This window comes from Chelmon rostratus, chromosome 6 (genome assembly GCF_017976325.1).
Source record: "Chelmon rostratus isolate fCheRos1 chromosome 6, fCheRos1.pri, whole genome shotgun sequence".
NCBI lineage: Eukaryota > Metazoa > Chordata > Actinopteri > Chaetodontiformes > Chaetodontidae > Chelmon > Chelmon rostratus.
The window spans coordinates 24,785,390-24,810,051 of record NC_055663.1 but is presented as its reverse complement, the minus strand read 5'-3'; the positions used below and the strand labels follow the sequence as shown (position 1 = coordinate 24,810,051).

Genomic DNA, 24,662 nt, shown 5'->3' with positions numbered 1-24,662 from the left:
CAGACTAACTTCAAAGATGGAATTAAACACACACACACACATACGTACACATCCACACGTACACACATGCATGCAGCATACTAAAATGACCCCAAAGAGTAATCTTTGTATGTACAGCAGTGTGAGGGGAGGAAGAGGAGGAGGAAGACAAAAGGAGGGGATGTCTCCAAAAATAGCGCCTCAGTTTGAAGAGGATTAGAAGAACGCAGCAGGAAGAGTGATGAAATATCAGCTACTCAGAGGTGTATGATTAGGACAAACATTCCTTGATGTGAACTGTCAGTGTGCACAGAAAAACCATCTCATAGTCAGAACAAATGGCTCCTCAGAAGGGTAAAGAACCGGTACGTATGGGAGTAACAAAAGCCTGTTCAAACACGTCTGTGTCTGCGCATTTCCAATTCCTCAAAATAAAATAAATCTGCAATCATCAATCAGTCGTAAACAACCATAGAAAATGAACTGGAAGTGAAAAACTGAACTCGTCACTTGTAACAGCAACTTCAGAGTGTAATAACCCAGTGTAGGAGTTTTAGTAGCATTCTAATGTTGTCACGGTACCAGAATAAAAAAAAATAAATTACTATCAACCTGCATACAGTGCTGATGCAGAAAAAGATTTAAAAAAGATACTCATAGCAACATATTCAAGATTTTATTGCTGTTGTCTTATCTGTGAAGCCTCGGGTTGAACATCTGATTGTAAATCTGTTTTTTATTGCTTCTTTTGATACTATCAAATATGCAATTAATGGAGATTGTATCATTTTAAACATGAGGTATTAAAAAGGTACTTAAATATCGCTATTTTCTGCAACCTTATAACATTCCTCCTCAAATGTTTTGACATCAGCACATTTCCACGTCCACAAACACAAATTAAAATGTGCAAACATCTAACCAAACAAGACTTTTCAGAACCAGTGTGTAGGATCTAGTGGCATCTAGTGGTGAGGTTGCAGATTGCAACCACCTGAACACCTCTCATCTCACCTTCCCTACGGTGGCTGCTAAATGCATGAAAAATGCAGAGGACCTCTCATGAGCAAGTGTTTGGTTTTTCCATTCTGGGCTACCTTAGAAACATGGCGGACTCTGTGAAAGAAGTCCAGCTTCCTCTGCATGAAAACATAGTCATGAAGAGCATACTGCATTTCTGCCAATACATAAACAAATCAATATAAATTTCCTACACATTAAACACCACGTAGAGCACTGAGCTGAAAAACAGCAGCTTCCTGTAAAGAAATGAAATGTGCTCAAGGGGAAGTCATTGACACAACCCTCAATGATGAGATAAAAATGAAGCAGCAGGCCAAGAGCTCAATAATTCTCCCACCTGCTCAGGAGAAAGTAATCGTGTCCAGGTGGACTTAAAAGACTTTTTGGTTTTGACATTATAAAAGATTTATATGACAATATTAAAAAGTCTAAATTAAACTGCAGTTATTCTCCCATGAAGGAATGGTTTGACAATGTGGGAAATATGATAATTCACTTTCCTGCCAAGAGTTAGATGACGGTCTTGCCTAGCCTGGCTCTGTCCAGAGTTCAAAACTCTGCTACCAGCACATTTAAAGCTTGCTAATTAATACATATTTCATTTGTTTAATCCATAAAAATAACAATGGTAGAAAATCATATTTTGTGGTTTTATGAGTGACATACAATTACTATTTTTTGCTTTCACTATTTATGCTAAGCTAAGCTAATTGCCCTCTGGCTCAAGGTCTATGAGACATCATTTGAGTCTTCTCATATGACTCGCAGCAAGAAAGCGAATGAGCGTATTCTCAAAAATGTCGAACAAGGTTAAAAACATATTTCCATTGCACTGCAGTGAGTCAGGGAAAAGAACATTATTAACTATTTACTGTGAAAAGCAGTAAATAGTTAATGCTTCTCTTTTCTTAATCCCTCCTCATGCTGGACTCTAACCCGTATGCATACTGAGAAACAGTGGTTTAAACAGCCACACATGAGACTGAAGATGAATGCTGCCACCACACCATTAGGCCACAGTCTGGCCTATAGCTGCCTCTGTACAGCACCGAGACCAGACATGAGGAGAAACCACATGGCTGTTTCATTAGGGACGACAAATAATCACGTCATCTACTTGATTCCAGATTGATTACCGGCACCAGGAAGAAATCGGTTTTTACAGACGTGGCACCACTGGTTGTACAGAAAATCCATGCATGCACATCATTGCCGTTTTCCAGGAGATTTTAATGCTTCGCCGATTGTCAGTGAGTCCAAAAGTGTCAGATGTGATCTAAAGAAATGAATGAGACACACTACAAAAACATTTACACTCACAAACACAGAATAGCACAGAAGAATATGCCATTCTCACCACTGTATCACCCTGTCCCACAGACATCTGTTAATACCAACTGTGGTAATGGTAAAAAACACTGTAGAGCTCTTTTTCAAGTACAGCTGAAATACACACCACAGTCTACGCTGAATTTCAAGGTTATTTGTTACATTAGGTGAAGGATAATGGGAGCGATATTGTGGTTTTACTTTTGATCAAACTGGTAAAAAGATGTCTTAAATTAATAAATGTGATTTTTGATGTCGGCTCTGAAGTTTACTTTCAGTACAAGGAAAGAGAAAAAAAGAAGCCTTTCAAGTCGGGCATTTTTTGTTTTATCCGAGTTTATCCAGGACTACGAAACAATGAGAGGAATGTGTTTTTAAGTGTGCACACACACACACACACACACACACTGAGCTGTTGATAAATCATTAGCCAGCAGTGATGCTGACTGGGTCCCTGTGGGGTTTCAGTATGAATACAGTGAGTCAGGCATAAACACTGACTCATCTCACTTCTTACCTACACTTAACATTCCTCCTTGATACCTGCGGCTCACAGCTTCAGATTACAATTTGTGATCCTTTTCAAGCTTTTTAGATGAGAAACTTTTTCAAAATTTCTCTCACTAAAACATTAACGGCAGCAGTACACCCACAGAATCTGATTCTCTGTGACCTGAGAAACAACACGATTTCACCTCAGTTTTGTACAACACATGCCACATTTATCATTCAGTATCCTGCCCAAGGACACTGTAGGAGCCGGGGATTGAACCAGCAACCTTGTAATTGGTCCTCTACCTCCTGAGCCACAGCCGCATATAAGACATTTCACTCCCCACTTTGATTCAATCAACTCCAGAGCAGTGACAAGAACATAATCACTATACCAATACAAAAAACAATGACTGAACTCAGGGAATCTGTCCACATATTCCAGATGTGATACCAGGTTTTTCTTTTCTGCAAATCTAAAATCTGTGTCCCTCACTGCGTGGCATTACTGCATCATTTTTATGTAAGATCACACAAGGTGAGGCTTGCTGTGACACTCAAATCGGAGTTGGCAGCCTACTGAGACTTACAAAAGTAACTGATAGCAGAAAAACAGAATTTTCCGACACAGACAAAGGATCTGTATTAAATGTGTATTGTCTGGCTGATAACCTGATCTTCTTAATAAGGTCAGTGTCGGCCCCCGATAACGATCCAGTGTATCAGATCGGTGCTTACCCACTTCCCACTCATGAGCGCTGCCTATTGTGTTAAATGGAGCACCTGGACATGCAGGAGACATCGCTGCAGCATCTACTGAACCCGGCTCCTGTGGCGGCCGGCGAGTGTTTTGTCACTGCGTTTCCGCAACAAATGAGAAGGTGTCGATGTTGATGTCCGGGGAGGATTTCATCCTTGAAATTAAGCGCAGAATCAGTGCCGATTCTGTGTCGGACATGGCTGGTTTTTCCTTTTTGAATCAACGTCCAGAATGAGCAAGATCAATGTCGAGTCACTCATTCAATCAATGATCACTTATTATTCAGCACTTGTTCCTGATATCTAAATAACATTTAAGAACATTTCACTACACTCGCCGGTCAGCCAAAAAATGAATGAAAGTGTATGTCGATCAAGGCTTCACTATCATATAATCTGTTCCAAAGACGGTGGAAAATGGCCATCAGAGGTTTCCAGAGTGATGCCTTCAAATGTCTTGTGCTCAGTTCAAACATGCCACAACACTCTTCTCACTCATGTTTTAAGCTAACTTGCTCTAATCGGGGTAGTTAGTTAACCAAAAGCATGTCGCAAATAAAGCACTGGTGGACTAAAGAAGTGTTCAAGTTTTGATGGATTTGCATTGAAGCCCAGCACTGTTTGCACATCACTGTGTGTGTGTGCTGTCGAAGTTAGAAACTGTCCGACCAACAGTCCAAAATCTAAGGATCAATTTTGGCTTGATGAATGACGAACAATTAATAAATTAGCAAAACTGTTGGCAAGTCATTTTCTCTTTATTGACTAATCAACAAATCGTTTCAGCACTACTGTCAATACTTGGAATACTTGTTGAAACTGCAATTATAAAAATAAACCTTAGTCGTGGCTTCTAGACCTGATTGGAAGGAGAGCTCGCGCTGTCTCTCACCCTCTTGACCTCTCTGAGAGAAACAGAAAAGTAAATGAGAAAGTGGAGCGGAGGCTGAGAGGCGAAGGCACAGCAGGAGACATAAAAACAGCAGAGGAAGAGTGAAGGAGCACGGCTGACCAAAATCAGCACCCGAAACCTCACGAGAGAAGCAGAGCACGGAGAAGAGAGAGCGTGAAGAAGAGCGAATGAGTATAAGATAGCAAGCGAGAGAGAAGCTGCCTCAGCAGATGCTATCTCTTGGCAAGGTTTGATGAAAATCTACTCATCTTATTTCCAAAGTCATTCACTACAAAAAAAAAGTCCTTGTCCTCAAAAAACTGCTTCATTCTCTCACCTTCTGAGGCGAACAAACATCCATTATTCAGTCCAGTCAAGAGCCGGCATTCCTGCACAGTGTGTTTATACTTGTGGCTTTGTGCAGGCCAAAGTGTGGTGAAACTATTCTATCAAGCCAAACCGCGACTAAGCTACAACACCGTCAATACGCTGCTGTGATTTCTAAGACATCAAACTCCATCAAGTCACGTTTGATCCGTTTCTAAAACGAATTTCTGGCATGGTTTCTGCAAAAGACTTCCGAAGCAAACGCATGGAAAGCTTTGGGATGCGCAAAATGAAGCCTGAACAGAGTAGGGAAATGATTTACCTCTGACACTTCTGGAAGTGACTAATTTACCCTCATAATCTAAAGTCAACTGAACGACAGTCAAAGAAGGAAAAGCAGGTTAACAAAACGGGCATAATCCTGGTATATGTTGCTGAGGTGAGCCTTTTTGAAGAGAAGCAGGTGTTGAGAGTAATTATCTGGAGGCAACATCATTAAGCATGGAAGACAACATTGGACAGAAATGCTGTCCTTGGGCTGACATTTACGAGAAATAATCTTTAACTTCCCTGCTGTTCTGAAAGCAAACACTGAAACTGGTTAGCACCTTCAACCAAAGAAAACAACAGAAAAGCTATTGTTGACAAAGCTTTCTCTTCCAGCCTTTATTTGTCTGCCAGGGAACTGTTGGTTCTTTGGTTTAGCCACGGCTCCACGGCAAAACAAAGCCTCTTTTTCATTTGAGGACAAAGAGCGTCGGGCGGCGAGCACAAACCAACCCTATGTTGTTACGTCTTTTAATAAGAGCCGTCGGTTTTAATCAGCAGGTTCACAAAGATTTTCCATCAAGATGGAAAACAACTGCTTCTCCTGGGGAACTATTGCCTGAAGTTGTCCTTTCTGTGTGAGCGAAACAGCGTCACAGCAGCCATTCAGGTGGATTCACTCTAATGCAGCATGGCCTTCTCTGTACACAATGTCTATATTTGGGTCTATTCAGTGCTGCATTCACATGGGGACCAAACACCTCATCCAGAATGAAAATCTGAGAAATAGCCGTTAATACATCACCCAGCTAATGTCATACACCATCTTTGCAGGGACGCAGGAATATTGTCTGCTATGACTCATCAGTGATCTTTTAATTCTTCCTATTGGGTGCTTGCAAGCTTTGTGATACAGAAATTTCAAGGTTATCCGACTGTGCAAGAGAGTGAGTATTACTGCAATTCTTTTTAAAAAGTATGGAAATGCTTTTTTGTCTTTTTAACCAAGACTCCATTGTTGCTGGGCAAAGAGCACACCTGCTCTGGAAACCTTTTCATGCTTTAACAAAGTCATTCATAAAAACATTGCAGGGCAAGAACTGCTCCAGTGGTCTTGGTGGTATCTGCAGTCAGTACAACACAGAGCCTAAATGGGTTTAAGTCTTGCAAGGCCATACTCCTGACATTATTGTAAGCTGCTTCCGAGATAAGCCTCTTCGTCACGGCTTCGTGATACTATCATTGTGCTTACGCTGCCAATCATGCAGTGCTCAAATCACTGCACAGCCAATGTCAGGTTTCTGCCAAAGCATCACCTCTGCAAAACTCCTTAGTCATGTCACTGTAATTCACTTTGAGCTGAAATGAGTTGCATGAATACTATCTTTACATTTTAATGAAGGCAAGCTGCTCAACAGTGACTGCCTGTTTTTAAACTATCTATTTGGTTGGAATAAATACAGTGGATAGTATATAAAACTATCCATAGGAAAGCCTAAACCTTTGGTGTTCCTGCAGAGCGCTATCCTTCACCAGTTATAGTCCATAATACACATATTAATCAAGCTCCGGCCTATAAACATGAGTTATTTATGGAGGTGCTATCTTATCTTGTACGATACCTGCAGCACAATACAACAGCAGTTTTATTTTCACAATATGGCATCACCGCAGGATCTTGGAAACAGCAGTTTGACCCAAAGAAAGTCAATAAGTAAAGATCCACTCACAAGCTGTTTCTGGGTTTTTTCAACCACATCTCAAAGTCTTCATCAGTGAGGAGTTTGTTCAGGTGTCTCAACATGTGATAACAGGCAGCCGTACACAGAGGAGAATCACAACTCTTGTCTCTGTTCAAAGACACTCTTTGGAATCGGATGGGAGGCAGGGTTGCAGCGACTGGTGATCAGATATATATATTTTTTTTTAATCTGTGCCATATTCTGTGTATTTAGAGATGTTTCTAGTGAATGGCATGTCCGCCCGCTAAACCTCGTTAATCAGCACTAGTCACGAGTGAATTTAAATCCATAATCACAAACCAGTTTGCCATCTCTTTTCCAGGGATCCGATGCCCCGCATCGCTGTTCTCCGTATGCCTGCTCGCCAAAACTTTGCTCTGCACTCCATTTGAATATTTTAACGTTACGGGCTGCTTTACATCAAATCCTTCCAACAGCAGGTTGAAATCAAGAGGTTCATTCATTCCCCAATCCAGAAAACTGTTTAATCAGTGCACAAATGTGATGTAGGGGTTTAAACTGTTAAGACTTGGAGCATAAATTTTTGTATGACAAACACTAAATGTACCGGAGCTGCTTGTATTAGAGTGCTGCGCTTGAACACACACAATGCTTCAGAGGAATCTGAAGGTCATAAATAATTAAGTAAATAAATAAGGAGTAAAGCAAAACTGCAACTCATGATTAGGTTTTAATTATTAATTATTCTGTTGATTACTTTGTCTATCAATCATTAAATCGTTTAGTCTACAGAAGGTCCATCATAATATTCCAGAGGCGAAAACTCAAAGATTTTCAGCTTACAATAATATAAACCACAATCTGGGAAGCCAGAAACTAAGTAACATTTGGTATTTTTGCTTGTTAAATGCATTAAACTACTAATCGGTTCTGCTCGAAGCAGGAAGAAAGTGCTTCCAGACAGAGTCGGGAGTTAAGCAGCGTAGTTCTCACACCTTTCTAGATTAGTGGAGCTCCAGGATAATGACTAAGGACGGGGCTGAGGACAACACGACTGAACCAGCTGTCTTCTACGAACAACAGGCATCACTCACAGCTCGCTCGCAGCTTGACTCCCTCACTTTTTGTTCGTGTGTGCGGGTCTTTCTTTCTCCCTCTCCCTCCTGCCTGCCTTAAATCCCCTTCAGTGAAGTCAGTCATGCAGACGGTCCTGCAGGAGCTTTATCCCTCCTCGGATCTGATCGGCTCTGCTCCCCACCTCCCTGTACCAGGAGCCCCCTGCTGGGTTCGGCTGCAGGACGGGGAGGAGGACGACCCATGCGGAGGCCCCTCGGAGGTAATGACACGTCACGTCTGTTTGCACGTACCCAGGTATGAGTGTGTGCAAACACAAGACACAGGCAAACAGTGAGAACGTTACAACGTTCTCAGACAAACAGACGTCATACTCTCAATGAGAAATACTTCTGTACCGAGGTATGTGAGAGTGGGTTTAGCCTGCGGAGGTGGAAGTAGCCAAACAAACCACACTCATACTTACATCCCACTTGTCCATAGACGGACATAAGGAGGGATTATTAAAGCAAGCCCAGGCAAAGAACTACTGAGTGTGAAGGTGGGGGACGGAGAAAACAGCCGGAGGCAGGCAGACAATCTGACTGCTGATGCTGCTGCTACATCTACGGTGAGCTCATCGACAGCTGTGAGTCACAGAGGCGTGCAGAGGATGATCACTGTTTTGAGTGTCTGTGCCGAAACTAAACAAGATGCTGGGATACCAGACTGTGATCACTTAACTGCAAACACATGCAACGTTTAGGTTTAAGTGCCCTCAGGATGAATTGAGCTGAGTTTACACCAGACTTATTTCACTGGGAGCCAATATGGCCGTTCATATTCCAGAATCCCAGCCCCGCAGAACAATTAACGGATATATATTTTAACAAGCCTTTAAAGTATCTGTATAAAAGTTGAGCCAAAGGAAACTAAGATCAATTCATCATTTCATCAAAGTAATTTATTGAGCAAAACGTTAAATATTCACTGGTTCCTGCTAATCAGATGTGACGATTTGCTGCTTTTCTCTGTTTTATGTCATTAGTCATGTTTCCACCCAAGTGTAGCACAACTTTCAACCAAAAATGTGTAAAGGTAAACGCGTTTCCATCGATTACCATTATGCAAATATCAGAAGTTGAGCACATCGAGATAAACAGCTGGTTTTCCCCAGTGCGGTGCAAATGGGATGACATAACAAAAAGAGATGCAGTGAAACCTCACACAGTAATGAACGTTACGGTCCTTGTCAAATAATAAAAAAGAAATTAACTTCAATGGCTCAGCTGTTAGTTGTAGCCATAACACACACACACACACACACACACACACACACACACACACACACACACACACACACACACACACACACACACACACACACACACACACACACACACACACACACACACACACACACACACACACCCCCTCGTTCACCTTCCCCTGTCTGCTCTTCACCTGTCTGTCCCCACCAAACAAACCGACTCCGGTCCACCGTTACATAGAACAACATGACCTGAAACTTTTCTCTTTCAGAGGCGGGGATGAAACCGGGCTTCCTTTCTCAGAATAAACTCATTCCAAAAACTCTGTGAGCATCCAAAGACAATGGAAAACACACAGAGGGACCTGCGCTGTTCTTTTCGCTAGCAATAAAACATGAAAAACATTTTTCGGATAGAAGAGGCTCCAGAACAGACAGCGGTGGAGCCCCGGGGGCCTGTTATATAAACACGGCCTCTAGATAAACAGTGCCCCTCCAATACGAATAGGATATTGGATTTCAAGGTTGTTATTGCCTCACCTTGTTCTGTTCAAGAAATACCATTCACAAGCCAATTAAAAGTTTGGAGGAGGAGACGGAAAATACACAAGTGTCCCACTCAGGCAAAGGAAAAGTCTGTTTAGTTCATTACTTTTGCAATTAATCATTTAACCTTTTATAGAGCTTTCAGTACATAAAATGTCTAAAAACAGTGAAAAATGCCTGACAGTTAAAATTACAGCTACAATCAATTAACAGAAAATTCAACTGCAACCACAATCACAAATACCAACATTAGTTGTTGCAGCTTCTCAAATGTGACAATTTGAAGCTTTTCTTTGTCATACATGATAGCAAAACGAATATAATTGGATTAAATTTGGATTTTGGACTATTGGTAAAAACAAGACATCTGAAGATTTTTCATTATTATCTGACATTTTACAAACAATGAATCATGAATAATAAAACCTTAAAAATAATTTGTTCAAACCAGAAGATATTTGACTTACGGAGATGTAAAGCAAGCATGAACCAGTAAATGTTTGAAAGTTACAAACGCCTTGAATTATTAATCTGTTATCAAAATTGGAGTCAACTGGAGACTTTCTGTCGATTGACTATCAATTAATTATTTTGGCATTGCACTACTACTTAGCTTCTCTGTCCTATAGAACTGAAACTTGAATAGAAACAAACACTGTTTCTATTATGGTGGCAATGGGCAAAAGCTGGCATAAACGTGAGCACGAACGTAAGGATTTTCCCCTGAACGCACCTTTAAAGATCAATGACGTCTGACAGTAAAAAGACAGACATCACTGTTAAATCGCTTCACTCCATCCAGTGGTGGGGAACGTCATTAAGCTCGTACATAGAGAAACAGAGGAAACAACAACATCCCTTGATGCAGCACAAGCTTGCATCATAAACTTATCACCTGCGGTTGCTCCACAGCTCTCCAGCCGAACACAACGTCACATCTGACACACGAACAACCGCCTGCTAACAGCTTGATAGCCAATTACACGACTGAATGTGTTTGAGCTGCATGTTATGGCTAAACAAAATAAAGTGCGCCATAAAGAGGAAATGTTAAACCAGAAATTCAAAAACAATGTAATTGCCAGTTTCATGTACGCCTTTTTCAATGACTCCATTCAGAATTATTTTTAGTGAGCGGCAGCAAAAAAGACACACACACACACACACACACACACACACACACACACACACACACACACACAGACTCTGAGTCTGAGTCATACATCACTGCAAAATATGGCAGCACATCAGGACTGATTCAGATGAATTTTAATTAACGTCTAACACAAGATGTTGTGCAATAAGCCTGAATTCCGATAGCATTTATCCAAAACAGCTTTTACAAAACTCGGTACTGAAGCAATTACCATCAACAGCAACATAAATGACCTTTGCCCTCTGTTATCTGCAATGATACTTTAATCTCTGTCAGCACAACAGCTCAGCACAGAGGAGTCATAAAACACTCAGTCCTGCTGAGGGTGTTTACAGGACGTCAGGAACGAGCTCGTTACTGACCAACTGACAGTCAAAATGTAGGAGTGCTGTCTGAGAATGAATATTCAGGAGAAACAGGAGAAATCCCCCACCAAGGAGTCTTAAAACAAACCCACACAATGACAAAACATGAACGCCACCTGTGTATGTCAAGGTAATTTGTACAAAAGTGATGCTGTTCGTGCTCATCGTTCTAAATATTAGCCAAATACTGTTGTCGGTATAAGAAACTCAGATTCTAGTAGCAAGTGATAATTGCTGATATCATCTTGCATTTACAAGAAAAAATCCAGTCAAGACTACACATTCCAAGTCCCAAAACCTTGTTTTCCAGCTGCTAAACGAGTGTTTTATTCTAGTCCGGCTGCTCTTCACTGCCAAACACACCTCTGCCTCCTGCTCGTCATGGTGGTGTATTCTTTTCATATTTGTAGGCAACAGGCCAAATCGTGAAAAGGCAGTGACGTGCGCTGACATATTCGCACTGCAGCTACAATGGAGAGGATTAGTCATTTTCCTCACTGACACTGAACATCAAGGTCAAAGAACAGGAAATTCTTTGTAGAAGTGTAGCTGTACATGTAAACGTAGCAAACGGTTCGGCTCAGGACGTTCGGTTCGGCCCTGTGACCCAAACAACGACTATCAAATTAGCCTATGTCCATGTACTTGCAAGCGTGGAACATGCATTTCAGAACCCGTTTTGGAAGTGCACCAGCTGTTACAGATCAGCTGTAGCATGCTAGTCGGCTTACCTCGGTTAGTCAAGCTCACGCAGGGTCGCTGCTCCACTGGAAGGGAGCATGACAGTTTCCCGGTTAGTTACAGCGAAAATGGGAAACGATTAGTGTCAAACCGGAAACTCGTCATCATTTACGGCGACATCACCCTCATGTGTCCATTAGCAGAACAAGACTGAAACAGACTGGACGCTGAAAAGAGGAAACACTGCGTTGTCCCACTCTGCAAGAACGAAAGCTGCTGTGACATCTGAATATGCTGCTGAGTGTGAAAACGCCCGCAGGCGTTTGGATAGAGGTTTCAGAACGTGAGACGTAAAACAAAAGGAACTGAACATTTTTCTTACACGCTCATGACGACAACATGAAATCATCGAGCTGCAAAGCAACGACACACGACTGTGAGCGGCTGTTTTTAAAACCGACTCTGTCAAAGTCTCAGTTCTGATCAAGACCACCACCACCATCATCATCATCATCATCATCACTACCATCTGACATCAGACGCCTCCCCAAAGAGAAGCAGTTCCAGAGATCCATCAGAGGTACGGTGACACAAGCAGGGGTGCCACTGAATATGACCCCCCAATTTTTAAGACCTCTAGATCTTAAGTTTGACTATTTTAGGCCAAGATATACTAATAAATGCACAAATAAATACGGTGAAACAGCTCCCACCTTTAATCTCTGGTGGAGAAGACAACCTTAGACGAAAGCTGTTAAGACCATCATGTAACTCTGGAGCCTACGACTGGGTTAACATGAAAAAAACATGTAAAACGTCAAAATCAAGAGAAATTTGACATACTTTTCAGGTCTGATGGTGGAAGCATTGCTTCAACTTATGACCTCAGAATATCTAAAATACAGAGCGATAAAACAACCGTGCCCACACATTAGCCGATATTAGCTCATAGCAGATATATATGCCAATACTGATCTAGTGTATCTCAGTATCGGCATATATGTTAGCTGATAGGAAACAACAAATAAAATATTAAAATAATAAAATAAATGGCAACAAAATTGGGGGGGGTAATTTGGAAAGTCTGTTATGTGTTAATGTAAAAAAAATGATATCAGCCAATATGTTATTATCTGATTTTTGTGACTTTTGTGTTAAAATGGTATTATAGCCACAGTTTTACTGCTAAACTGGCAACTGGCTGAGATATGTAGAAAATGACTGGATGAAGTAATAGATGATGAGGCAAAGTGTGTAACCCACCACCTGAAAACAATCAGTCTCATAAAATAACTGCTGCATGTGCATCAATGCATGAAAAACACGCACACACTGCAGCCCAAATGCCACAAGATGAACACAGCCCATACCTGCGTCTCAAGCACGACAGCAGTGGGGTCATTAGAGGGTCAGCAGGTCAGTCCCAGCCCATTTAAATCCACACTGTCCCTGCGCCAGCGAGGACTTACAGCCGCGAGCCATATTAAGCTGCGCGGTAACTTAAAGTAGCGCAGGTGACTGTAGCAATTAGCAGAGACAGCAACGGTAGCGCCGGTCTTACGGTACTTACTTTATGAAGAAACTGGCCCCTTCGTCCGTAAAACCTTCCTCCCAGCCCCGGGGCAGGTCTGAAATAAAACGACAGACTTGTTCGTGACACCTGAAAGTCCCCCCCCCCCCCCCCCCCCCCTCGAGCTGGGCCCAAAGTGCACATAGAAGTTGACACGAAGGTAAACACAGTAAAGTAAACATGGAGGGGCAAAAAAACGAACACAGGTCAAGCAGAACTAGCTTAGCGCAGCTAGCTACCTGAGCGGATCATGTGTCCGGAGTTTACGGGTTCACCGGAGCGGGGATGGAGCCAGGTGGTGGTCCGGGTCTCATCGCTGCCGCACAGACACACAGAGGAGAAAAAACACCTGTTACACCACCGGGAAGGAAACAGCAGCGCACCCCGCCAACTCCCGTTAAACCGGGAAAGACGGTGCGATAAAGCGCTCAATATCCCACTCACTTGATGAAGAAGACCCTGCCGTCCCCGCAGACACCGTAAGACCAGTGTTCAGGTAAGGTGTCCCGCCCGAGAGGCGCCGCCATGATCCGGTCTGAAGTCCTATTTCATCTCATTCCCTCTCCATGGAGTCTCCCGGGAGCTCAACGATCACCGCCAGGGCCGGCGCTGCCTTCAGGGACTCCGCTGAAGCACGTACATCCGAGCACCACAAACCTGCTGACACAGAAAACACAGAGAAAAAGCACTGAGCTGAAGGAGACGCAAGGCGGGCATTAAGTTTATAGTTTTTACTGTTGACTACATTGAAACAGCATTCATCACACTGACAATAACTCTTAATTAAAAATGTGATTTGGAAACCGGTTTGCTCTGGCCACTAAGGTCATGTCCTGCACATTTCTGCAAATTTACTCATCTCTAATGACACTGACTAGTGATTTAATATTTACAGTTCTACACATTCATTTTTTAAGATTGATTCTAATATGTATCAGACTCAATGTGATTGTTTCCAGGCAACAAAAGTAAATATATTAAATTTAAATGAAAGTAACATATCAGCTACCCGCTATTATAATGTGGTGAGATAAGATTTACAGAAAAAATAAATGGACTGTTAAACTAACTTTTTTTAAAAATTGTTTGGTGTCTTATCAGTCATTTCCTACAGGTTTGAGGCTCTGCCAGGGGAATTTGGCCTTGTGACCTCAGTATTTCTAACACCCACATGAGGCAAACTTGAATAAGAGGCGTTAGGTTTGGCAGTACGGGTGTTGTGCCGGCCATCGGGTTTAACATGCTGGCCTTTTAGCTGCGACTTCCCTGTTTCAAGTTCAGCCAAGGATCTTTGTTACATGTCATTCTTCATCTCTCTCTTCCTTCATCCCCTGTCAGCTCTTCACTGTCACTAACAACATTCAAAAACACTGAAAAGAGAAGAAAATGGCTAATAAAACAGATGTAAATCAGGTTATAGCAGCCCCACAGTATATTGGTCCTTGTATGATGTGCAATTCATTTTCCACATGCAACTTGAGTCTTGGGTCAGGCCAACTAGGCTGTGTTTTGTTCTGCTGTTATGTCAGTTAAAACCTGATTGCACAAAAACACATTTTTAATCAAGAATGTTTCTGATATTTAATCAGACACAGAAAACGATGGGAGGACTGTTTTTGTAATTGATGAGATAATGTGTGGGGATAACTGCTGGAAATGAGCTCCACCGTGGAGCAGTGATTTGCTGATATTACCATGTTTGCCACCAAACCTTCATAGGCAGGGAGGGAACTGCAGCTCAGGTGCAAGGGAATATTTGCCATCAGTTGATTTTTCATGGTATTTGCTTGCTCTGTCATCATTCGATTAAAAATATGATGAATATGATGAAAGCTCAGGGGATTTTTATGCCACTTAGCGTGTATTTGTGTGAAAAGATAAGTGCTCGCATAGTAGAAAGAACAATGAGGACATTTTCCTGCCAAGTCATGATATCATTGGCTAACGTGTCAGTAAATCAAAGCTAATAATACTACAATGAGTGTGTGTGTTCAGGTGCCTGCTGTCCTAATGCTGAACGTACACACATGCTGCAGATTTGCAAACCAAACACTTAAACACACACAAAAATGCATGCATGCAGTAATCTTCACACTTAAAGGCACAAAGCAAAAGTTTACAATTCTGTTTCACCTGTAACCACACCCAGCCGTGATGTCACAGGATCCTGGAGTGCGCCTGTGCCTCCCTGCAGCGAGGTTGAGAAGTTAAACTGCCATCAGTAAGCCAAGACAAGATTTTCAGGGGGTGTTAAGTTCGTCTTGAATAGCAGTGATTTGCTGATATTACCATGTTTGCCACCAAACCTTCACAGGCCGGGAGGGAACTGCAGCTCAGGTGCAGGAGAACGTTTGACATCAGTTGATTTTTCATGTTATTTGCTTGCTCTGTCATCATTTGATTAAAAATACAAAAGCAAAGCTAGTCTCAATCATACAGCAGGTTTCGCACCTGGCCTCACCAGGTTTTGACACTTACATGACACATGTGTTTATCCGGTACAACACGGGAAAGTATAGCGTTCGGTATGTACACATTTTATAACTGTCAGTGACACACAGTAACACATTATATGAAAATTTACTCCCTTATCATCATGTCTCTGCAACTGGGGCATCAGCGGCGACTCCCACCTGTCATGTAGGGGTTGTTAATGTGAGTCATCCATAGTTACGACATATCCATCAGCCCTTAAAGGCATCACACAGCCGGCTCCTACAGTGAGAGAACAGATGAGGCTGAGGAGCTGCTCTGCCAGTGCTTTTCCCGGCAGTAATTGGGTAGAGTGACTGAAAAATGTGCTGATTTTGGGCTTTTCAAAAAATGTGCCACCTTTGTGTTTGTGTGATTCGACTAGGAAGGGGCTGATCATGAGATTAAAGCCTTCCTTTAACCAATTAGGAACCTCATTAAGAAAAGCTTTGACTTAAATTACCCTACACGCACGTTAATTCTCGTCCAAATCAGCCTGCATTTTGTTGGACGCTTTATTGAGTCGCAGCATTAGTGGTAAACTCTTGTATATGTGTGTGTATCTTTTGTATTTCAGCACTAACTTATATTAGGCTTGAGTGGTGAATAATCTAAAACTCTGGTGTAGTTTCACCCACGCTGTCTGCATCTGAACTCCTAACATATTCTTGGCAGCAGGAGACGAGGTGATGCAACATGTTTACTAAAGTCCAACTGATGCTGGTTTTTTAAGACCAAAACCTAAAAATATTTGCCAGTAAAAAAACTAAAAAATAACGTATTATTTTTCCTTTTTAGCACAAACACATGAACATTTTTGGCAATCATCCCTAAAATATGGTTATGGATATGAAAAATACTATTTCCCCTATAAAATAATACTTAATCACAGTCCTGGGGATTTAAGAGGAAATTACACACCTGTGTAAAAAGATAAAGCATTCCAGAACATACTGTACTGCACTACTACTGTCTCTGTCTGTCTATCTGTCATATACACAGATACTAATATGTCTGTGTTTAGCCAATATCCAACAATTATATCAAGCTGCTGGTAGGTCAGTCAGGCTCTAATGTGTACATGCAGCAAACATGTTATTGTTGGTTTTCCTCAGTGGCTCATTAAGCTAAATAAGAGCTTCTGTCAGCTGTCACACACACTTCGCTCTGAGTCACTCATCAGGATCTCCAAGCTCGCTGGAATTTCATTTTTCCAAAGTGACTCCACATCCAGGAGACGTGTGGTGGCGTGCTCTTGACAGCATCCCGACACGCTTTCCATGCAGACCTGTTATTTGGGAATCCACACTCGGAACAAAAAACAGTTCACTGAGCTGTTGTTACGTTCACAGTCGGTACGAAATTCCTCACCAAAAACAGTAATTTTCCAAAGGTTTGAGCGCCGTGTGAAGAACAGAAAGGCTGTGTTGATATTCATGAAGCTGTCTTTCATTTATTTATCATTTATAAATGAGTATGGCATTTTAAAGATGTGCTTCTTTGTTCGACTGATTTTCAAACACTAAAGCAAGATGAACTTCCCATGACTTATTTTTTTCTTATTTCCTTGTTATGTAATCTGTTGTAATTCCCCAGCTCCTGTTTCCAGCAGCCAGGACTTCCAGATTTCCCAACAATCTTGTCATCGGCCTCAATTTGACCACTTTTCCAAAACACTCTGACTTTACCGGTGAGCATATTTTGTGCATGACTTTTGCGTGCATGTGTTAGACTTCCTCTCCCCCTTTGTTTGGTTTCAGTTGGCAGCACTTTTAGTTTGGAGGCACCTCAACATCAACAAAAAAAAACTCCTGACCAGGCAGAGGGAGCTGAAGGGCAGGTAGAGGTCAGTACACGCAGCCTCGCCGCTGAAAGCTCAGGGGATTTTTATGCCACTTAGAGTGTATTTGTGTGAAAAGATAACAGTGCTCGCATAGTAGAAAGAACAATGAGGACATTTTCCTGCCAAGTCATGATATCATTGGCTAACGTGTCAGTAAATCAAAGCTAATAATACTACAATGAGTGTGTGTGTTCAGGTGCCTGCTGTCTAATGTTGAACGTACACACATGCTGCAGATTTGCAAACCAAAACACTTAAACACACACAAAAATGCATGAATGCAGTAATCTTCTTACTTAAAGGCACACCCTGTGAAATTTAAACAGTAACGTCACACCAGCATACAAAGCAAAAGTTTACAATTCTGTTTCACCTGTAACCACACCCAGCCGTGATGTCACAGAATCCTGGAGTGCACCTGTGCTTCCCTGCAGCGAGGTTGAGAAGTTAAACCGCCATCGGTCATCCAGGAGAAGATTTACAGGGGGTGGTAAGTTCCTCTTGAATAGCAGAGTCGCCCACCACCAACATTTTGGTTGACAGGCCTTAATATAAAGCTAACAGCTAAACATAATCTATACAGGTTTTATGATGTTGTTCATTTCCTGTTACAGTAAGCAACACTTGTAAGCAGTTCTTTACTTCAATTTCTTGTGAATTATTCTATTATTTGAAGTGATGGCATGAACAAAAAACAGAAAATCTAAATTAATATGGTTAGACAATAACATATGTTGCACCTTCAAGCAAAAACAATAAGCTGAAAGACACGAACGCTGAGCAGAGCTGCAGGGCTGGGGGTTATTTCTCTGTGGGTTCGTCTCTACAAGCGACACCTTTCACATACACTTTGAACGGCTGTTAATATGAATATTGATTGGTGCAGCTTTAAATAACATGTGGATATGAATGCAGGGACATGCATAGTGTTAATTAAGGTTTAATGCGCACATCTCTCGGCAGTATCAGTCTCTATTAGGCCCTGTCTGAAGAAACAAACATAGAAATCTCTCTCCTTTCTTTCCTTCTTCAACATAAGAGCACACAACTCCTAATGCACAAAGACACACACTCACAAAAATACTCTCTGACTTCCCCATGACTTAATTTCTCTGGATTAGGGCTATCTCCATTATGCTGAACTTCATTTGAAGTTTCGTATATTTTTTTGTATCATTTTCCATCATGGTGACGTTTTTATTCTGCTGTAGACATTTCAGTTAGTTTGTCCTTGCCTTCTTGTGTTCAGCCAGTCAGTGTAATTTATTGTTGCTGCACTCTAAAGCATACCAGGAACAGCAGTGTGATTCCTACAGGCTCTGGATGAGGCAAACCTGCTCTCACCTGGATGAAAATGAATATGTAGTCTCATTCCAGGCTGTTTAACCGAAGAACAACACATTTTACAAAGCAGAGAGTGTCAACAACCACTAGCACATCAAGTAGCTTCAGTTGTGTGTGTGTGTGTTTGGAGTTTTCTGACTGACACAAGAGAAAACAAAGAGAAAGCAAAAACAGACAAGGAACCGGATTTGGGGGCAGGATTTAGCCCCCCCACCCACTCTGCAAACACTGTTGGGCCTCTCTCTAGGCAGAACTAACAGACAGACATTTAAGTGTGTGTAAAGGGACCTGAAGCATTTTCATTTCCTGCTTTATGGACAGGTTTTTGGCCTGGATGGTCATGAGTCTGCATTTTTGAGGTGATAAAGTGCAGAGAAGCATGCTGAGGTGTATAAGATGATTGAAAACAGAGGCAGAACTAACATCTATTATCAGAATTTTACATGAAAACAGGTACAGGCAGACAGGGATGGACCACTGTGGGGATATTTTGGGGTCTCTCAAGCTCAATTTAAACAACAGTGGCAAATAAACTATGTTGCAATAAATATATTTTATGGTTTTAATATATCTGTTGTGTCAAAAAGGTGAGTTTAAAGGAAGTGGTTTCATCAGATAAGAGGAAGTGAGGTCTGCGGTGACATGAAAGTGAGATTTCAAGTTTTATACAGAGAAATTATGGGATGTCACTGCAAAAAAGGAAGAAAGAGAATAATGTTAAAGCTGAGTCATCCAGCTTGTCTTTTATTCTTTGTACCAGCAAGGACACACAGAAGCACCTGATGCCAAGCTCAGCCAGTGTCGCGTCATGTGCAAATGCAGCTCCACAAGTCTTCATCTGGCCAAACAGGGTGAATCTGCAAGGTCTCAGTCAGTGCAGGGAGGGTTTCCTGTAGTTCCCCTTTGTGATGTGTTTTATACAGTCTGAACAGCAACACTCACCCTGTATGAGATGGATAAGAAAATTATACATACGCATAGATAGAAAGACAGATACAATTCCTATAATAATATTTAATATGAATATTGTTTTCTTATAAGATAAGATATATCTTTATTGCTCCCACACTAGGGATATAGCTGATGTAGAGATGGATAGAAAAGAACAAATAGATGATAAAAAAGGGATATAAAATACAATCAATTATATATAAAAATAATATTGCCAATGGAAAAAAGTTTAATTGCACATAGTAAGATATGGATAATAAAATACAGTAATTTGTACTATTGCACAGCAGAGAATAAATAAAACTGTAGAAACAATATTTAAGCCCAGAAGAAAAAAATAGTGCACAAGATATTTGCACGGCTGTAATAGCAAATGTTAAACATAAATAACTCAGTAGTGCAAAGTAGGTTTGTGAAGTTGTGATGTATATACATATATATATGAGATATATACACATATATGTTTTTATGTTGCATACTGTTGATATATATACATATATGCTTTTATGCTGCATATTGTTGTTTATGTTGTTTTTTTTCAGCCATGTGTGAACCTAACATGATAAATGTGTGTTTTAGTCAGTTAAACAAAGACGCTGGAGATGAAAAACGTGTCATTGCACAACTTTACACTTGAATTCAAAAGTATTCAATCCATTTGAATCTACCCGTGACTCCTCTGATCACCATGTTTGTTACTGACCTTGGACTGTTGCTAGTAATTACACAAGCTCCACCCATCTGGCACACAGAGCAGCGCAAAACAATAATTATTGGAAATTAGTATTTGCATTGAGCATGTATTATAGGTCTGCTCTGCAATGTGTAATGTCGCTGCTGAGAGCAGACTGTGATGCAGTTTACCATTTCTGGCGATATAGCTAAAATGAGTTTATGTGTTCAAGGCAAATAGCAGCACTTTCATCCAAATTCTTGCCAATTCACCACAAAAGGGAGCAATATAAATCTGAACACCGTTTTGTTGCGGGGGCACCACATTACGCAGAACTATTTCATCACGGTGAAGGAATTCTGAAGTAATTCAGGGCTAATCCAACCTGCGTTTATTTAACAAAACCACAAAGCCGGTTTTGGCTTCAAGCCCTCGGCAAACAGAGCCGTCAGACAGAGAGAGGGCTAAAAAGACAAATGTGCACAGAAACAATATCATTCTTTATCTGGCGGCCTCTCCCTCCCTCCTTGTTCTCTCTGGTTGTAAGCAAGGCTTTCAGGGATTCAGCGAGGAGTTTGAGGGCCTTTGCCCTCATCCATATTGCGTCAACATCCGTTGGCAGAGCGGCAAAAACCTCAGGTGGCGAAGAAACCCAGAGAAGCGCTCACACACTGTCCACTGGATGTGCACACACAGCTCGGCCGTACGCACTTCTGGCACCGTTGTGGCCCATTGTGTCTTATGTAAATGTGGGGTGAATAATGCATGGCTCGGCTCCATACGAGAGCTCGTGGCTTGTGTAACGGCCTGCGGGCCTTCACCCCTCCTGCTCAGACTTCGTAAATTTGAAAGCTAAATTTACCACCCGAGGGAGCCCGGTGGGTCCAGGGCTGACCTTTAGACTCCAAACAGAGATCAGAGAAGCAGAAACGCTCCAGCATTAGTAAAGACTTTCACTGTGAGGCGGTTAGCTCGATCTCTCCATTCAGCACCTGGGAACATAGAAAACTATTGCTGAAGAATTCATTATTTTTCACCATGTACATGAAATATGTGAAAAAATGCTAAAAAATAAAGTATTATCTGTCTTGACCTTGAAGCCACATTCCTGTGATATAATATTATAAACTCAAGTTTCACTTGAGTCACTCCTGTGATTTTGTTTTCACATGACCAAGTTTCTGTAGTTTGATCACGTGATGACGCCTGAACAAGTTCCATTCACTAAAGAAGGTCGTGGGATATGGTCAAAAGCGCAGGAAAAAGCTCATAGTTTGGAGTTTGGAGTTTTCTATCACAAATATACATTTTGGGACTCAGGATTTTCTGCATTACTCTGTCTCCCTCTGGTGGAATTCAGATTTCATCGTCCTGCTGACCAAGAAGCAAGTATATGGGTGGTGTACTGATTTGATTTCATCTAAATATCTTGTAAAAGCCAATGAAATGTCAACAATATATGGAAAACCAAAACACATAATTAGACAAAATATTGTCTCATAATTTCTTTTAAGCTGTTTGTTACATCAGATTTCAGTCCACTGCACAAAAAATAAAATGAAATGAAATCAGATGTTTCTGTTTTATTAGCTGTCTGTGTGTAAAACCCCTATAAAATCCTCCAGGTCACAGGAAAAGCACATTTAGATGATTGCATTACGCCGTCAGGCTGTGGGACGAATCAGAACAGCAAGATGTATTCGTTTATTTTTGGTTACTATTGTGGATACTGTGAATAAAATGTAAATGTAATTGTAATGAGAAATACTAAAATTACAATAGCAAAACATACCCCCAAAACACAATGAACCTATTTGTCTGAAGTTGTGTCTATCAATACAAATAGTTCTGCTGAGATTTGCTGAGGGTTTGATATTAGCTGCAGTTTAAACAACACAGATAACACAGTCATCCTTGATGATAATTCATTAATCATACTGTTAATTGGTTTATCTAAAAAACTAACTTTCAGTGACCAGCAGCAAGAGAAAACAAGAAAAATCAAAACAAGATAAATAAGATGAGGTAGCGTCCTCCTTCTATAGACAGGTATATAAATAACGGCACCTGGATGAGGTAGGTACAGTGACAGTGCAAACAGTGAGGTATAAAAAGGTATTGCACAACAAATTAGCATAGTGATTGGCATAGATGTAGCATTCTTGGTCTGTATATGACAATAGTACACGAGTACACAATGAATTATGTACTAGCTCACAACCAGGTGCATTACCGAGAACATCTGTGTTACTGAGCACCAAAAAATCCAGTGTGCTGGTTTGAGTCTAGTCGTGACAAATCACACCAAAAGTCAATGCACTGATTTAATTTTAGTAAACTTTCCTTTTAAACAGACTGCAGCAATTTGGAAAGGATGAGATCTGGAACAGCTTTTAATAGTGTGCAGGAACAGTCGTGTCTACATGTTGCATTGGCTAAAATAAAATGTTAAAGGTCAGTCATGAATTTTCCTTCCACATGTATGCAGAGGTTTAATGAATGAGTGAACATGAGGGGCTTCACTTACAGCTGGTGGTTGTAAAGCTGATGTAGTATAATGAGTGAAGACTGCGGGCTGAACAGTTGTCTGCTGGACTTTCCCATTGGCTGTTAGCATTCCTGGATCTGGAGCTGTCTGGTGAACAACGTGAGTGCAGCTAACTTTACTTGGATAGCCTAACCAGTGTGAGGTCCTGGAGGAACTCAGGGCATCCACACTGACTGACAGATGATGATGATGTGATATTGACCCTTGTCTGATGAAACACTTAAATAACCCCACTGGATAAACGCCTGAATGCATCGCAAGCTGCGTTACAGAAAGGATTTTGTTGAAAAGCAGCAGCAGGTTTAATGTCTTGTCCTTTCTCAGTTCATAAACTTAAACATAAGGCTCTGCGATCATAAGCTCAGTTCTTCGGAAAGACGACCCCTGCTGCTGGCCGGTCAGAAGCTGGTCCATCAGCCGGATCAGAGCAGGGAATCCCCAAAAGCAGCTTAGTGGATTAGATCACCGGGTAATTGTTGTTCTGCTTCAATCCACTGATGATTTTGCTGTTTACAGGATGCTTGTTTGTTGTCATGTGCAGGTACGCAGAGGAGGTCAGTCACTTTGACTGGGATTCCCTTTGAAGCTTACTCAATATTGCTGTCATATCATAACAGTTCAGTTTACAGCTACAACAATTAATCGATCAAGTAACAACTATCAAATTAATTAGCAACCATTTTGAAAATCACTTCATCAAAGAGGTCAAAATTCTCTGATTCCAGCTTCTTAAATGTGAATAATGTCAGGATTCTTCACTCCTCTATTAAAGTAGACTGAATATCTTTGGGTTGTAGAAAAAAAAGACATTTGAGGACGTCATGTTGGGCTTTGGGAAACACCAATCAACAATCGATTAATCGAGAAAACTACAGCAACTGCCGTCATCTGTGAGTGTTGAAACCACGATGGAAATTGTAAAAATAATTCAGATTCAAATGTTTTTCTGGGAAAAATACTGAAATTTCTTTTTATGTTGTTGTAGAAGTCTTATACATGGGTCAGCCTGTTTCCTCTTGTTGAACAAACAGCTGTATGCTTCCACTCTACTGGCTCTGAATACAGGAGGACACACAGCTGAGCTCGATGAACAATCAGCAGGATGAAGAGCTTCCAGTGAGGCAGCTTCTGCTGTTTTGGTTTTTTTTTTACTGTCAACTAGAGTCTGAATTTAAGGTGCAGATGAGAAAATGACTGCAAACCTTTTCTTTTGGCTCTGATGTTGCCGGTTTTACCACACGATGGCAGCAGAGTTGCGTAGTTGTTGTCTGTGTCCAAATATGGTCCTCTGGGTGGGGGGGATCAGAACAGTCACATAGCTCTGACAATGAACAGAGGCATTCTGATGCATGGTGACTCAGGGCTGGGGGGTTCACTAATCTCAATCAAAAGTCTGTTTCCTTTTTCACAGCCCCAACA

General features: G+C 41.3%; 1 protein-coding gene across 10 annotated transcripts in view; it reads right to left on the bottom strand.

Annotated features, from left to right (window-relative positions):
• The window catches only part of LOC121608557 (pleckstrin homology domain-containing family A member 7-like), a 133,189-nt gene extending 119,205 nt beyond the window's left edge, over window positions 1-13,984 (bottom strand). For all 10 annotated transcript variants that reach the window (XR_006006921.1, XM_041939885.1, XM_041939882.1 and 7 more), the window contains exons 1-3: window positions 13,857-13,984; window positions 13,652-13,728; window positions 13,413-13,470 (exon numbers count right to left, since the gene is read on the bottom strand). Coding sequence is in view for 9 of the 10 variants with exons in the window: in XM_041939885.1 (XP_041795819.1) it covers window positions 13,413-13,470; window positions 13,652-13,728; window positions 13,857-13,939 (218 nt within the window). In the remaining variant the exon portion in view is untranslated. The remainder of the gene's footprint in view (window positions 1-13,412; window positions 13,471-13,651; window positions 13,729-13,856) is intronic.
• Between the last annotated feature and the right edge of the window lie 10,678 nt (window positions 13,985-24,662).